This window comes from Myodes glareolus, chromosome 7, assembly GCF_982192425.1.
Source record: "Myodes glareolus chromosome 7, mMyoGla1.1, whole genome shotgun sequence".
Classification (NCBI taxonomy): Eukaryota; Metazoa; Chordata; class Mammalia; order Rodentia; family Cricetidae; genus Myodes; species Myodes glareolus.
This window is the reverse complement of record NC_142032.1, coordinates 2,529,102-2,545,023: the sequence shown is the minus strand read 5'-3', so window position 1 is coordinate 2,545,023 and position 15,922 is coordinate 2,529,102. Positions and strand designations below refer to the sequence as shown.

At 43.3% G+C, this 15,922-nt stretch overlaps 1 protein-coding gene across 1 annotated transcript in view; it reads right to left on the bottom strand.

The window, feature by feature from the left end:
* The window catches only part of Shtn1 (shootin 1), a 102,900-nt gene that overhangs the window by 56,373 nt on the left and 30,605 nt on the right, over positions 1–15,922 (bottom strand). Inside the window, exons 4-7 of the mRNA XM_085694171.2 lie at positions 11,104–11,198; positions 6,386–6,554; positions 3,081–3,178; positions 1,149–1,230 (exon numbers count right to left, since the gene is read on the bottom strand). Coding sequence (XP_085550297.2) covers positions 1,149–1,230; positions 3,081–3,178; positions 6,386–6,554; positions 11,104–11,198 — 444 coding nt within the window. The remainder of the gene's footprint in view (positions 1–1,148; positions 1,231–3,080; positions 3,179–6,385; positions 6,555–11,103; positions 11,199–15,922) is intronic.

The window sequence follows — 15,922 nt, the reverse complement described above, 5'->3', positions numbered from 1 at the left end:
GGCATCACCGCCAGTGACGCACATGTGCAAGCCTGGTCCCCAGCATGTTAGCATTAAGAGGTGGGGGGATTTAAGGGAGGGGCTTACTGCTAGGTAAGGCTTACTGCAGGGGCTGCTTTGGAGAGAATCAAAGTTGGTCTCACGAGAAGTAGGTTCTCACTAGAGTGGGTTCCAATGAAAATTACAGACCAGTACGGTTCCTCTCTTGCCAACTGATCACTCCCTCATGTCTCACACTCCCGCTGTGATGTGGTATGACCCCATTAAGGGGGCCTTCCCAGAGCCAAGCAGATGGTGAGGTCATATTCCTGGGTAAGATCTGAAGCTGGGAGCCTATATTCATTATAAAGTTTCCTGCATTGTGTAAGACATAATAGCAACAAAACTGGACTGATTCAGCCCTCACAGTCCTCCCGACCAGAACGGCTTCCACATGGCTCCCTGCACTAAACTGTAAGGTAAGAAGCGGTACCCACGAGGCTCACGTCGTGTTTGACAAGAAGAATGAGATGCTGACCAAATAGCCCGGCATTTTCTTTAGAAGTAGCAGGATTATTTGTGCTTATGTAACTCATCAAAATGGTTATGAATCCCTTGCTGTGCTGGCCACCAGAAGTTTGGAGTCATATTTCAGACACAAAGAGGGATCATGCGAGACCCTAGAGAAAGGAGACACTTGGCATGCCGATCTATTTTAAAAAGTCTCAATATTTATCCCTGCCTGTTCTGGAACTCACTCTGTAGACTAGCCTGTCCTCAAAACTCACAGAGATCCACTTGCCTCTGCCTCCACAGTGCTGGGATTTAAGGTGCATGCCACCACACCTTATGGTATATTAATATTGATGCTCATTTTCCCACTGGCCCATTTTCTATATCCGCCAATTTAAAATGCTTTCATGTGTATGCAGCTTTCTGAATCTACCCTAGATTCAGATTTACTGACTAGCTATAAATCCTATAAATGCTAAGGGGGTAAGCAAAAAAGGTTATGGTCCCACAATACACACAGGACAGCAGTGTATAGGTTTGAAGTTTCAAAAGCAAAACACAACCTAGGAAAAACCACACCGGGCACAGGTGTAAAGAAGCACCAGATGTACATAAGCAAAATAAGTTGGAAAAAAATAAAGAATGGAAAGACATACCTCTGTTGCATTTTTCTAGGACTTTCCTCTGCTCAAGAACTTCTGAATTTAAGGCGACCTTTTCTTGCTTAACTTTATTTACCTACAGATGTAACATGTGGAGAAAGAAGAAACACCCAAAATTGTAAATAAGACATATGGCTACACGGAACCCTCAAATAGCTGTTCTGCTTTCAACATGAACTTCTGCAGTTGAGTGGCAACGCCCATCAGCTCCTCTACCAAGAGCATTAAAGATAGCTCTTCTGTGAAACTTCAAGTCACACCTGAGCACAGCCCATTTATATATTCAAACTGTCATGGGGGGGCTCCCTACACAGGACAGTATTCTATCCATTCAATGTCACCCACTCATATTTTTAATGCAAAAATCCAAGTTGTAATCACCCACAAAACATGCCTATCATTTAGCAGGCCAGCAAGTATTCAACTTCAGGTTCAGTTTGAACTTCGATTTTATGTTTAAAGAAAGCACATATTAAACTATTTTTTTAAAAGATAACTTTAAACTTTGGTGACTTTTGACCTATCTGTGATATTCTCTCCCAAACTTAATTTTCCAAAAAAACTTTTAACACTGATTAGTAGAAAAGCCCTACCAATAGCAGTTTTGTTTTGTTCGTTTGTTTTTAGTGCAAAGCCACCCAGATCAAGGTGCATACGTCTCCAGTGCATTGTGTTGAATTTTAAAAGGCAGGCATACTTACCAGTTGTAAAAACCCTCAGAATACCCTGTACTGCTCTAAGCAGGTAAGAACACACTCTGGAATGATAAACACCATGTTCAGAACACCAGCTGCTTAGGGAGTGAAGAGGCAGCTGCAGGGTGGTCCCCGCATTTGACCATGACTGTGTTGGCGGGTTGCAAGCTAAGCTGAGCAGAGGTGTGTAAGATCACAGTCTTCTGCTCCATGCTTTGGAGATGTCTGAAACAATTACAATAAAAACAACTCCAATTGTCTTCAAGCAACACCCCCAAGGAGCCAGGCTGATGGTAACAATGTGTTCCCTTCTCCTCTCCTGTAGTTACACACTCAAGAAGCAAAATATAGTACAGGCACCCACTACAGCCTTGGTCCATCAGCACCTCCAGAAAGCTCAAGAACTGGTTTCTCTTCATATAAATCCATTTTTTTTTTGTTTTGGTTGGTGATAGTAATTGGCATACAAAGTCCAACAGGGAAATCCCTCCTAAGATTGCCCCCCTTTCCCCATTATTACTCTGTTTCGGGGGAACAAAGCAAGAACAGTTTGGTTAGGGAGGCTGGAGGGCATGGCTGCCCAGCCTTTGTGTGTGACAGTCCTCAACGAGTTGACAGTGTGTGCAGGAAGGGAGCCAACCAGGTGAGGCTGCTTACTCATGGGCCACTCAAGACACCTGGGGATGCCACAATGCTGGCACGGGCTGGTTGGGAGACTCAGGACTACAGAATCAGAGACCTGTGGACACCTGTTAAATCAAGGTTGTGAAGGCAGATCTTTGAAGCCTCATTACAGATAAAATTGAGTAATTGAGTAGCCCTGTGCTTATGTACAGATAAAAGCATGATAAAAAGCAAGATAACAAGGTTCTCCAAATCACCCTTGAGTCTCTCCTCTAGCTGTTCTTTCTGTTCTGCAGGAAGGACACACAGCAGGGGACTGCCCCCTACTAAGCTGTCTGTCCACTGAACTCTCTACCTTCGGCTTTCTTCGCCAGGGCAACAGCGTCTGTGACCTGAGACAGGAGTCAGCTTTCTACAAACTTGCCTCTCACCGGACAGAGTGGGTGACAACATGTGACCCTGCACACCAGGGCTGCCTTACAGTCTGATTGGCTGAACTAGGGGTGATGCGTGTTCGTGGCCTTGCTTTCTGTACTTTTTCTGAATGACTGAAAGAGGGGAGGGAAGGGAAGTTGACAAACCCATGCGCTGGGCCTGAGATACCTACTTCCTCCATCACCTCTACAAGCTTGCTCTTGAGATTTTCCAGCTCAATGGCTAACACCTTCTTCTCTTCTTGGACGGACACAATTTGATCTCGGAGTTCTGCAATTTTAAGGGAAGGAAATTTAAAATAAACTTTATTTTGCCTCTTAGTTAGCGAAGTAACAGGTTTCCTTTTGGCATTTTCATTCATCTTTTGGGTTGGTTGATTCTACACACACACACACACACACACACACACTGCTTAAGACATCGTTTTTCCCATCATGGATCTCTGTCTAACTTCATGCCACCTTCTTACCTCCATTCCCTTACAAACACACGAAGGTAAAATGAGATGCTAGAATCTACAAACAAGACAGAACACGTGACATTTGTCTTTTCGAGTCTTAGTTACCTCATTTACAATAATACTTCCAGTTCTGCTCTTTTTCCTACCATCCATCATTCCATTTTCCTTTCTATTGTGTGCATATGTGTGTGCACGTTCATGTATGTGACTGCAAGTATACACACGCTAACACCCATGCAGAAAGCAGGTACAGCTCAGGGTGTAGGTTGGCCACCTTCCAACATGTTTGAGCTAAGGTTGGTTGCCGTTTACCTCTGAGTAAGCCAGGCTAGATGACCCATCCACCTGTCTCCAACTCTCGTGTCCTAGGAGTGCTGGGATTATGGACATATGCTACCCTGTCCACCTTGACATGGGTTAGATCCTAACTCAGGCCATCACCCTTGCAGAGAGAGCACTTTACCCCAAGGTCATATCAGCATCCAATAACTTCATTTTCCCTTACAGCTGCATAAAATCCCAGGGTTATACTACCTCATCGTCATTATCTATTCATCTGATGATGGACAGCTAATTCTGGCTTCTTACAGAATCATAACAGTTACAGCAGCAGTAGACACAGATGTGCCTGTCTCTGTAACAGATGCAGGGCCCTTCAGGTATGTACAAGACTGGGTCACCTGGTTGTTCTCCTTTATTTTTTTAGTTTTTATTTTGGGAAAACTTTGTACTGATTTCCATAAGGGCTGCACTTGAAATAAATTTAGTTTTAAGAGAAGACATGGATCTGGCCAAAAGAAATGAGAATGCAGTTTGTGGTCAAGGTTAACAATTAATTAAGAGGAAATAAAAACCAAAGGACAGTGGAAATGCCCCACGGAAGCCCACCCCAGCCACACAGTAACTCACACAGCATAGTCTCAATAATCTCACTATGTTAAAGGGACCAAAGTGAGTTTTCTTTGCAATTTATCAAAAACTCACACTCTAAAATACTACCTGACATTAAAAAAAAATTTAGGCTTTCAGCAGAGACAAACAGCATCAAATTCTCTTCTGTTTCTCAATGGCCACAGGCGGTGGTTCTCAACCCTCCTAAAGCTGCGACCCTTGAATACAATTCCTCATGTTGTGGTGACTCCCAACCATAAAATCACTTTCATTGCTACTTCATAACTGTAATTTTGCTACTGTTTTCCAATGGTCTTAGGTGACCCTTGTGAAAGGGTCATTTGACCCATAAAGTGATCACAACCCACAGCATCTACAGACAGCTGCATAGTTAACCTGGAGATTCAGGGTTTGAGAAAACAGAAATCTTTTGTTTTGTTTTGCTCTTGAGACAGGGTTTCTCTGTATAACAGTCCTGACTGTCTTGGAGCTCGCTTTGTAGACCAGACTGGTCTCAGATTCACAGAGATCCGCCTGCCTCTACCTCCCAAGTGCTGGGATTAAAGGTGTGCACCACCACCGCTGGGCTGAAGACAGAAATGTAAACAAGCAATTTCCTATCCAGAATTATGGGTGTTCTCTTTCATCATTTAGTATCCCGATTTAGTGAAAGTATGTTACAAAGATGAAACATATTAGCAACTATAACCACAAGGGTTAATCGAAGAGATTGTGTCCCTGAGATGTCTAAGGAGCTGTGATCGACACGGGCTTCCTAAGCTTCTACTCCAGCCTACCGCTCCGTCAGTTTTGTTTATAATAGCTTTTCATTCTTACCCTTCTCCAAGGGCGATAAGAAACCCATTACATCATTACTTATAAGTTGAATTAATTTTTTTTTGCATGAACTCAGCTGTAAGTCACTCTCTCCAGCAGCTGACTAATTCCAGAAGAAGAACATGAGGCCATATTGTTCAAGACTCAGAAGGGAGAACAATGGACAGAGGGAGGCCTTGACACCCCCTCTCCCTCCCAAACATCACACTCTATTTTGTCTTAACGTAAGAAGTTGAGGAGCCCAGTGAAGTCAGGGAGAATCCTCTCCTCCTTACACTTCAATCTGAAATTTTATCTCCCTGAGAAATAATAAGTCTGACTTTGGGACATGTACCGAGCCACTTGTAAGTTATTGAACCAGGGACCTGTTTTCCAGCATCTTAATAAAAGATCTCTTTCCATGATTACAGCATAGACCCAAATAACACACACACACACACACACACACACACACACACACACACATTTTGGTGCTTGGCATTGAATTTTGGCCTTTACACATGATACACTCTCACCATATTCCTGGCTATACCGCTGGCAAAGTGAGAGATAGCTTCAACCACAGTGTGTCATAACACTGCACATATGGTGCACACACATACATGTGGATGAAAAACTCACACATATAAAATAAATCTGAAAAATGAAGATGAAGCCATGATTCAAGTTCTTAAAGCTACGGAGACTCCCATTTCCAGCCAGGCCACACTTTCGAGGGTGCCTCATTCCAAAGATGAAAGCAACCCAACAAGCAACAAAGAGGAACACTCTTACTCAGCTCTCCTGGCTAATTAAGTCAGAAGTTTTGGTGGTAGGACCCAGGCAACAGTCCTCTGAAAAATTCTTCCAGGGTATGTGCATGATGTGTGCTCATGCGTGTACAGGCACATGTGCCTACACACACATGTATAAAGGACAAGGAGGAAGTCAGTTTGTCCTGCCCTCTCATTCTAGGCCTCATTCCTCCCAAACAGGGCCTTTGTCAAGCCTGGAAGCCTGCAGCTCTCCTGTCCTGGCTAGACTGGCTGGCTGGCAAGTACCAGGTATCCTCCTGTGGCCACACCCCCCAGTTCTGGTATTACAGGCATGTACATCTATGTAGGCTCTTATGTGGATGCTGGGAATTTGAAGTTGGCTCCTCACGCTTGCTTAGCAAGTGCTCTGACCCACTGAGACATCTCCCCAGCCCCATACGTTTTCAAAACTCCTCCTGAGAGTCTGCTGTGCCGTCAGAGACCTAAGCCCTGTCGTGGCAGAAGTCACCATTGGTCACAACAGCGGAATCCCACCTTTGATTTGTTTCTGGCACTGAACTGATACGCAAGTCTCGACTGCACCGTCCGTGTCGGTGGCAGGATCGTCATCGTCAATGTTGATCTCCTCTGTTATGACGTCTGGTCCCAGTTTGGCCATGTATAACATGCTGATTCTTTTCAGTGTTTTATTCTCTTTGTTTAGCTAAAAATTGAAATAGAAAAGAATGGTGATTTTACCAGTCATCAAATGAGTATCTTGGATTTGTAAACAATAAATGAGCTAAGTGTGTTTTGTGTGCTACATTTGCACTGACATTCACAATAGGATGTAACAGGTAAATTCAGTCAATAAATAAATTACTCACATGTTTTAATATTAAGTTTATTCCTCTAAGAGAGGTCCCATTCCTGGATTACAGCGGCAGTGAGTGGAATTGCTGGTTATAAACATTAAGAAATACAAAGGGGGCTGGAGAGAGTTGGGGGTAAAAGTGCTTAAACCTGAGAACCTGCACCCCAGCTACAGGGGGTCGGATAGCCTCTTCTGGCCTTTATAGTTCATCCCAGAACTCATGGTGAAAACAAAGGGAACCAGCTCCCAAAAGTTGTCCTCTGACATACACATGCAGGCTATGGCATGAGTATAGTCACGTTCATAGAACACACACACAAACACACACACATACACACGTACACACACACAAGCAGGCTATGGCGAGAGTACAGCCACGTTCATAGAACACACACACACACACATGCACACGTACACACACATGCACACACACATACAGGCTATGGCGTGAGTACAGCCACGTTCATAGAACACACACACACAACACACACATGCACACGTACACACACACGTACACGCACACACACACACATGCAGGCTATGGCGTGAGTACAGCCACGTTCATAGAACACACACACAAACACACACACATGCACACGTACACACACACACACACATGCAGGCTATGGCGTGAGTACAGCCACGTTCATAGAACATACACACACACACACAAACACATGCACACGTACACACACATGCAGGCTATGGTGTGAGTACAGCCACGTTCATAGAACACACACACACACACGTATACACACACGCACACACACACACATGCATGCTATGGTGTGAGTACAGCTACGTTCATAGAACACACACACAAATGAAGAAGAAAGAAGCATAAGGAATTTAGATAAAGCGCCAGCATTTCTAGCTCCTAATAGTCTTAATACAAATCACTTTATTTCAAGCAAATTTTCTATTTGATGTTGTGCTGAGAATATCGAATACAGGTCTGTTTTCCCAGCTCCCCTTCCTTTCTGTTCACCTGGTTTCTGTGGGAAGACAATGCCATTGGCCATGGCTAATAAGCCAGAATTAGTGCACACAACCCACAGTTAGCCAATCGGATCTTTTCTCTAGAAATGTGGATGCTGGAAAAAAAGAGTTTCTGTATGTCTGACCATGAGAGGTGACGCCAGCCACCCTCCACTACAGGACTGAGGGTAGAAGGGATCCTGCAGTGAAATCCTAAGGCAAGCAATACGCAGAGAGAGGCAGGGAGAAGTTACAGAGAAAGGAGCCTGGAGCCCCAGAACACCCTCATCCTTTGAAGGAAAAATACAAGATTTAAACAAATGAAGTCTCGGGGATTATACATAGATATTTTTGAGGAGTCCAAATTAATGCATTTTAGGGAACAGATCCCAGCATCATCATTGGTCTGGTTATAGAGGTGATCCTGTGGTACTCATTTGAAATTCTCTAAATCCCAAGGCAAAAAGTAAACCTGCCTTCACCCTACACTCACTAAACTTGTTACTATATAAAAAGTTTACACAGTGGTTACACTGGGCACTGTGCAACAAAGAGGAGGTAACTAAATAGATGTGGGTCAGACGACTCCAAATACACAGTCACTTACCAACGTCGCCTGTATACCTTAGCAAAATAGAGGAGCCACACTTGTGAGATATTGACGAGGTCAAATTGTACCATACGAATGTCCCATTTGGCTAAGTGGTAGTGCACACCTTTAATCCTGGTAATTGGGAGGCAGAGGCAAGTGGATCTTTGTGAGTTCAAGGCAAGCCTGGTCTACAGAGTGGGTTCCAGGACAGCCAGGACTACACAGACAAACCCTGTCTTGAGAAAAAAAATTAAACAAACAAAAAGCAACACCAGCAACAAAAACATTTCTTTTTATTTTTTTTAATTTTGTAAGTCTGTATCTATAAAGGTGTGAGCAGAGAGCTCATGTTCCCATAAATCCCCCGCAGCTGGGATTCTATATGAATTGCCTATATGGGCGCTGGGAATTGAACTTGGCTCCTCGGAAGAGCAGCACACACTCCTAACCATTGCGTTGTCTCTCTAGCCCCCTCAGTTCCATTTTTAATTTTCTTTCTTCAAGTCCCAAGAGTTCGTCACAGATCCTCAAAAACAAACTATATATGCCTACTTTACAAAAGACTTCTTATGGATCAGGATGTCGTGCGCTAAGGGGCCCAATATAAGACGAGGCTTAGGGCACAGAGAGCACAGTGACGGATGAGCAGACGTAAACCACCCATCACCTGGCGGCTTTGCAACATAGTAATGCCCACGCCACACCTCGGCCACTGAATAGTCCCAAGAAAGCCCTGACGATTAAAGAAAGACAATTACAGATCACAGGGATGAAGCCTGTCACCGAGGTCACTTGTTAAAATGAGAGGCTTGCTGGGAAGACGGACAGACTCTTGGGCAAAGTGCTGGCAGTAAACACATAAAGAACTGAGTTCTGATCCTCAGCACGTGTGTAACACAGCAGGTAGAGTGGACCGCGACTGTGGCTCCAGTGCTGGGGAGGTGGAGACACGCAGGTCCCAGGACTTGCAGACCAGCCAGAGTAGCTAAAACAGTTCCACATTCAGTGAGGCACCCTGTTTCTAAATAATTGGCCAAATGTAACAGAGGAAAATGCTCTAATGCTCAAAGTTGAGGTGACCCCTGGGTTACAGACACATGTGCACAGACATACCTGCACCCACACGTGTACACACACATACATACACACACACATATACACACACATACATATATAAACATATACACAAACATCATCACATAGACACATATACAAACACACAAAATACAAAAGAGATAAAATAATGTCTAAAGAAGGCTATGTTTGGACCGACAATTTCAGAGCATCTTGAAGAAGAGTCACCCCCCCACACACCATAAATGTTGTAACCTCTGTCCACCTTATCACCCAGAAGGGATGACCAGAGAGCAGAGCTAGCCTGCTCAGAGTCTCGTATGCCCCAAATGATGCACCTAGAAATGAGACAAGTGTGCACATGCTGACCCGAAGCTCTCGGCTTCCATTATGCTCTGCCAGTCCTAAGAGGCAGGGGTTTGTTCATCTGGATGTATATAACACAGACACCCTTGGGCACAGAGAAGATTCAGGGAAATCAACCTCGTCCAAATACATTGTGTCGCTGCTCATCCCAGAAGTAGTACAGGGAATGAAAAGAGTATCCAGGATCAGGGACTGAAATGCTAGGGAGATTGAAAGCAATGTAAGCATGCCCATTCTACCCGTGTTTTCAAAGCAGCGACCCATAATGCTATGCATGCATTAGACAAGTACCAGAAAAGAAGTTACACAGGGAGATTCATGGTCCTCGTTATGCTCTGATTCAGTATCTTATGAATCCTAGTACAGGTCACTATGCAAACAATTAAGCAGATACCTTTAGCAAGCACACTGCTAATGCATACAAATTAGATACATTTATTTATTTATTTATCGGTAGCAGGACTTCAGTCACATCCAAAGAAATACTTTGGAGGTGAGTGGTATGGGAGTGTGGGTTGAGGGCACACAACCAGCATCACTAATGAAATTTGGTTGGAAATTGCTGTAATCCATTTTCTGATGGACGCTTTTTACCCAAAATACATAAGACAGAGATAAAAACATTCTTTAATAATAATGTAATTCTGATGAGACAGAATATAGAAAATTACACACTTGGTAAAATCATCAGCCAGAGGCAATCAGTGGCGCAATGGAGGTCACCTTCCACATGCCCTCCCTCTGCTTTCACAAATAACCACCTGAAATGGAAGGCTCAGGCTGACTCTTTCATCAGACTCCAGCAGAAAATGCCCAGAGCTGTGTGTGCAGCACCAGGTCACTGCAGCAGTGTAACCACCGGCTAGGCGGTGAGAAAGGGTAGCCTAACAGTCTGCCCCATGGACTGCTCCTCCCAGGTCAGATGGGCACAGTGCCGAGAACACACACACACACACCCATCCCCCTACAAAACACACACACACAAGCACCCCACACACAAACACAACACACACAAGCACCCCACCACAACACACACAAGCACCCACACACAAACACACACACAACCAACTCCCACACACAACAGACACAAACACCTACACACAAACATACACACTAGACACACACACAAGCACCCCTCCACACAAACACACACACGGAGTCTGCTTTTATAATCAGAAAAGGGCTTCTATGCAGGCAGATGCTTACAGGATCATTTTGCAGGATCTGGGACTTTACAGCTCCCTCTCAGAGCAGACAAGTGGGCAGAGAATTAAGACCAAGCAGGAGAGACGCCGCTCCTTAGGAGACAACAAGCACAACAGTCTGGCTTACAGCTCACCTTTGTTGTTAGGAGACAACAAGCACACCCCTCTGGCTTGCTCCGCTCACCTTTGTTGCCAGGGCTTCAGCACTCTCCCGACATGTCTTCTCTATCTCCAGATGGTTCTGCATGAAATTCACTTCCTCTATGACCATGTGAGAAACTAGGAATGAAGAGGAAAGAGAGGCTCAGCATTCAAGGATTAGTCAACTATTCCAGAAGCCCACACACTGCCCCATGACCAAGAATGCTTCAATTCTTCCCAAAGCGAGACCTTTGGCCGTGATTAAAAGTTCCTCAGAAGCCGCCTTTGACTAAATCTCATCTAATGTATGCATGTAGAAAGAAAAACACACAAAGTACAAACTTCAACTATTACATATGTAAAATTTTAAAAAACTGTCTATCTGTATGTCTGTCTCTCTCATCTGTGTGTATGTGTGTGTACATGCACACATATGCATGCATGCCTGTACACATGCATGTGGAAGTCACAGGCCAATTTTGGGATTCATTCCTCAAATGTTATCCACCTTGTTTTCATAAAGCGAGGTGTCCCACTGGCCTGGGCTTGCTGATTCAGTGAGGTTCTCTGGCTGGTGAATGTAGGGGAAATCCTTGTCTCTGTCTCCCCAGCGCTGAGATTACAGGCACACACCACCGCACCTGGCTTTTCGTGGGGTGCTGGAGATCAAACGTGGGTCCTCGTGTGTGCCCAGCAAGTGTGTTACCTTGACTGAGCTGGCTCTCCTGCCCCTAAGGTGTTTGTTTCCTTATGCTGCTATTTCCATGGCAATAAACATATACTCAAGTAAACAAAAGAAGCTTCCATAAATAAAAAGTGGCACTGTGGTAGCTTTGGATCAGATTAGACATAACTTGTGGAAATATGAAAACTGAGCTGCCTAATAACGTGGATGGCCGGCTACGTGTTGTGATGTTCATCTTCAACAATGACAAACAAGTTCCTGTTGTTTCTTCAACTACAGGTCAGAAAAGTGTAGCACCAACACTTATCAGCCAGGTGATGAGAAAACAGGTACTCATAAATTTTTTTATCGTAAAATAAAGTACCATTAGGAGAAGAAGAAAAATCAAATTTTACTTGGTATTTTGCCAACACTTGAAATTTATTTTAATCTTTAGATTTTTTTTGGTTGCTGCTTTATGCAAATTGAGATTTAAAGACATGTTAATTCAGACCTGGAATGATATTTTGAAGATTAAGCAAGGAAAATAATGTGAATTTTCCCACCCATTTTCTAGTCAGAAGAAAAAAAAAATCTCAGGATCTCAATCCTAACTCTACATATGTAGACTGACTTCCATTTGTTTGGCAAAAGGAGAAAAAAAAATTAAAGGACACCCAAATGTGAAACCCAACAAAGTTAGCAAAAAGCCCTGGGCTCATATAACACAAAGACAGATTACTTTTGCTTCATTTAAGCTTAATTAACCTGCAATTATGATTAAACTCAGGGGGAAAATTTTTTTCTTTCTAAATTAAATACAAAAAAATGTATTACTTCCTAAGTCTGTCCAAAGTTCTTATTATGTTAATATTCAAATTCATAAAGCAGAACTAAATGGCCAGAAACATCTCTAACCTTGACATTTTTTCAGGGGTAATAATCTGTTGCAAATGCGGGCCAACCAAAAACCACTTAACTAATTAGTAGTTGCAGTCACCGAGAAAAACATGAATCAACACTGTTATTACAAGTGGCACATTTGAGTGGCATCTAATTATGACTTGATGAGCGCGATACTTGCATTATCAACGCGACTACCGCATCCCATCGGGGCCTAAAAGCTGCTGATGGCATTGACTTCGAGAAACTCCCACTCAATGGTACTGCAGCACCCAACAATCGGCTTGGCAGGGGCCCCCCTCACTAAATGACACGTTAAGCGTAATTACTGGTAGACATTGTAAATAAACAGGATTGGAAGTGAAAATTGTACCAAGTGCATAAGACACAATCTGACACATTGGAAGTGGCAGCCTTAATTGAGAGTTTCTTTGACTGCTCAAGATCATTTCAGCCGCATTTCTCAGAGGACAGTGATTATAACTGTGGAGACAGACGGCATAATGGTGTCAGCATTGCTGACGGAGCAGTGAATTAAATTGTATCTGCTGTGGAGAGAAAGCCGTGATGAGAGGTACAGAGGCCTTAGTGGTCTTATCATTATAACACAATGGTCATGTTGCCATCAACCTTTCTGGCTCCAATTGAAAAGAAATGATTGTGTGTTGAAGCTCCCCCCTCCACCACCCCCCTTGTCCTCTTCTATCTCCTGTCCTGAATAGAACCAATTTCCAGAGAGCTATGAAATCACGCAATAGGCCCTAAAATGCAGCTGCTTGGCATACAAACGGGTCCCCATTAAACTGGAATCACACACAATATGTGTTTATACCAGAGAAACAAACAGGAGCTGAACGCGGGCCAAGTTTATTCACACACACAAAGCCCATGTAGCTCTTCATCAATGTAATTGCCTTTTATATTGTAGTTTAAATAATAGGCTCTATTATTTCCTTAAAATCCTAATATTCCTGGCATTTTATCACTATGTTTACAAGGTAGGTTCTTCAAAAATTGTGAAGGAAAGAGAAAAGAAACCTATACAATTTTTACAACATCAAATATTACTTTGAATTTTTTTTTAGCCTTAACTACTTGACATCTCCTGCCACAATCTGGTATTTCTAGTCTCATAACAAAAACATAAACACTCTGCATTTTTCATAGGAATTTGACTTTTTATTCAATAACATTCTTGCTCATGAAAGTAAGGAAAAAATCATTCTGCAGTCGAGAGGCTTAGGCCTAGCAAAAAAAATAATAAGGGGGAGCAGCCCGTATTTTCTGAACATTTTGTAAAAAGCCATCCTGCGGTTTAACTTGCTTCTTCAGACACTGGGTACACACTGTCTGATGGAGGAGGGGCATCTCTCTCCCAGGAAGGGAAGCAGCAGAACATTTTAAACTGTGCCATAATTTTTAGTCTCAGAAACTCACCCTCAATGCAAACTGATAGCACAGAGATCTGCTTATCAACTGTATCCCTGGTTCAGAGAATATGCAACAAGGGCCGTTTATATCTATTAAAGGGAGGGCATTGTTTCCAAATCCAAAAGTCAGGCTGCAGGACAGAAAACAAAAGTAGTTCTGGAGTACGAATTTCTTTGTGCTTTTGTTTTGATCTTGTTATATATAAGTTTGTGTGCGTGCCGCCACAGCGTGGTGTGGAGGTCAGAGGACAAGTTGCTGCAGTAGGCTCTCTCCTTCTGCCATGCAGGCCCTGGGAACTGAACTCAGGTCATTGGGCTTGGAGGCAGGCAAGCACCTTCATCCACTGAGAAATCTGGCCTGGTCTTATTTGTCCTTTCCAAAGAATCCTTTAAAAAAAATCTTTAGGTATTCATTTAACAATTGGAACTTTTCTCTTATCCATGACTACCGGACACTTTACCTACAATATTCCATTTTTGTATGATACAATGTTTAATAAAGAAAAATTCGGTCAGCAAGGACCAGTGATAGACATCTTCAACCCCAGCAGGCAGGAGGCAGGTGCATGCAGATCTCTGAGCTTAGGCCAGCCAGGTCTGCACAGTATGTTCCAGGTCAGCTAGGACTACATAGTGAGAGCCTGTCTCAGGAAAAAAAAAAAAAAAGAAGAAGAAGAAAGAAAAATAAAGAGAAAGATAGATAGGAAAGGGGTCCTAAGGCTGTAGTTACGCTTTTGAAACAAACAAAAATTCATAATAAGATATTCATTGCCAGCGAATTTTAAAGCAATACAAAGACTAACATCAGCTTCATTGTATGCACTCAGTCAGGTGAGTGTGTGAGCAGCAAGGGCTTAGATGGTGCCCGCTGGGTCGTGGATACAGGAGGGGCTGGCTCATGGTGCTATCTTCTAATTTTTCTATCACTTTGAAAAATTTCGTAAAAAAAGCCTTTAAGGGCTGGGGATGTAGTTCCATAGATAAGAGTTTGCCTAGCATACAGAAAGTCCTGGATTCCATCTCCAGCATCTAGCACTACATACGCTGGGAGACCGGCACACAACTGTAATCCTGTCTCTCGTGGGGTAGAAAGACCAGAAGTTAACAGTCATTCTCACCTATGAGGAGTTCAAGGCCAGCGTGAGATACATGAGACCTCACCTCAAAAATAAAATGAGACTCAACAAAATTAAGGCTTCGGGAACTCACAGGTATAACAAAGGTACACTGACTGTTATTTCTACCATTCTGGTTGAATTAACAAAGTTCCTGTCTCTTCATCTCTATCTTCAAAATACCGCACTCTTATATACAGCACCAGAGAACACATCACACGTAGGGTTTGGGGGTCTACTTAACAAATTCTTGTCTTCTATAAAACATGTACTTTATTAAAATAGGATTTTATTATTTTTTTATAAAGTCCTAGAATTTGCTCTGTAGAGCAGACAGGTCTTAGTCACGGCTATGCTTGTCTGTGCTTGTGAGCGATGGAATGACAGGCATGCATCACCACACCCAGCTGTGAAACATGGATTTGGGTTCATGTATGTCTGGTTCTCTTGCACTTTGAACAACACTACCTACAAAGTAGGTCCTTTGGTTTGAAAAGCTGAAGATGGGTGCCGGATATGCTACAGAATTGCTTATCATTTACTGGGCCTGTGTCTAGCCTTGTCCTAGGATGTGAGTTCCCATGAGCTCTCAGAAACATCCCTACACAGTAGATGCAATCCTGGCATTTTATCTGAGAACACTGGGACCCAGTGAGGTAAAGTAACCCTTTCCCAGTGCAGCTCTGACCGATAAGGCCCTGTCGGACCCATCCTAGGACACTCCAGATTTCCGTGGTCCTTCTAAAACTT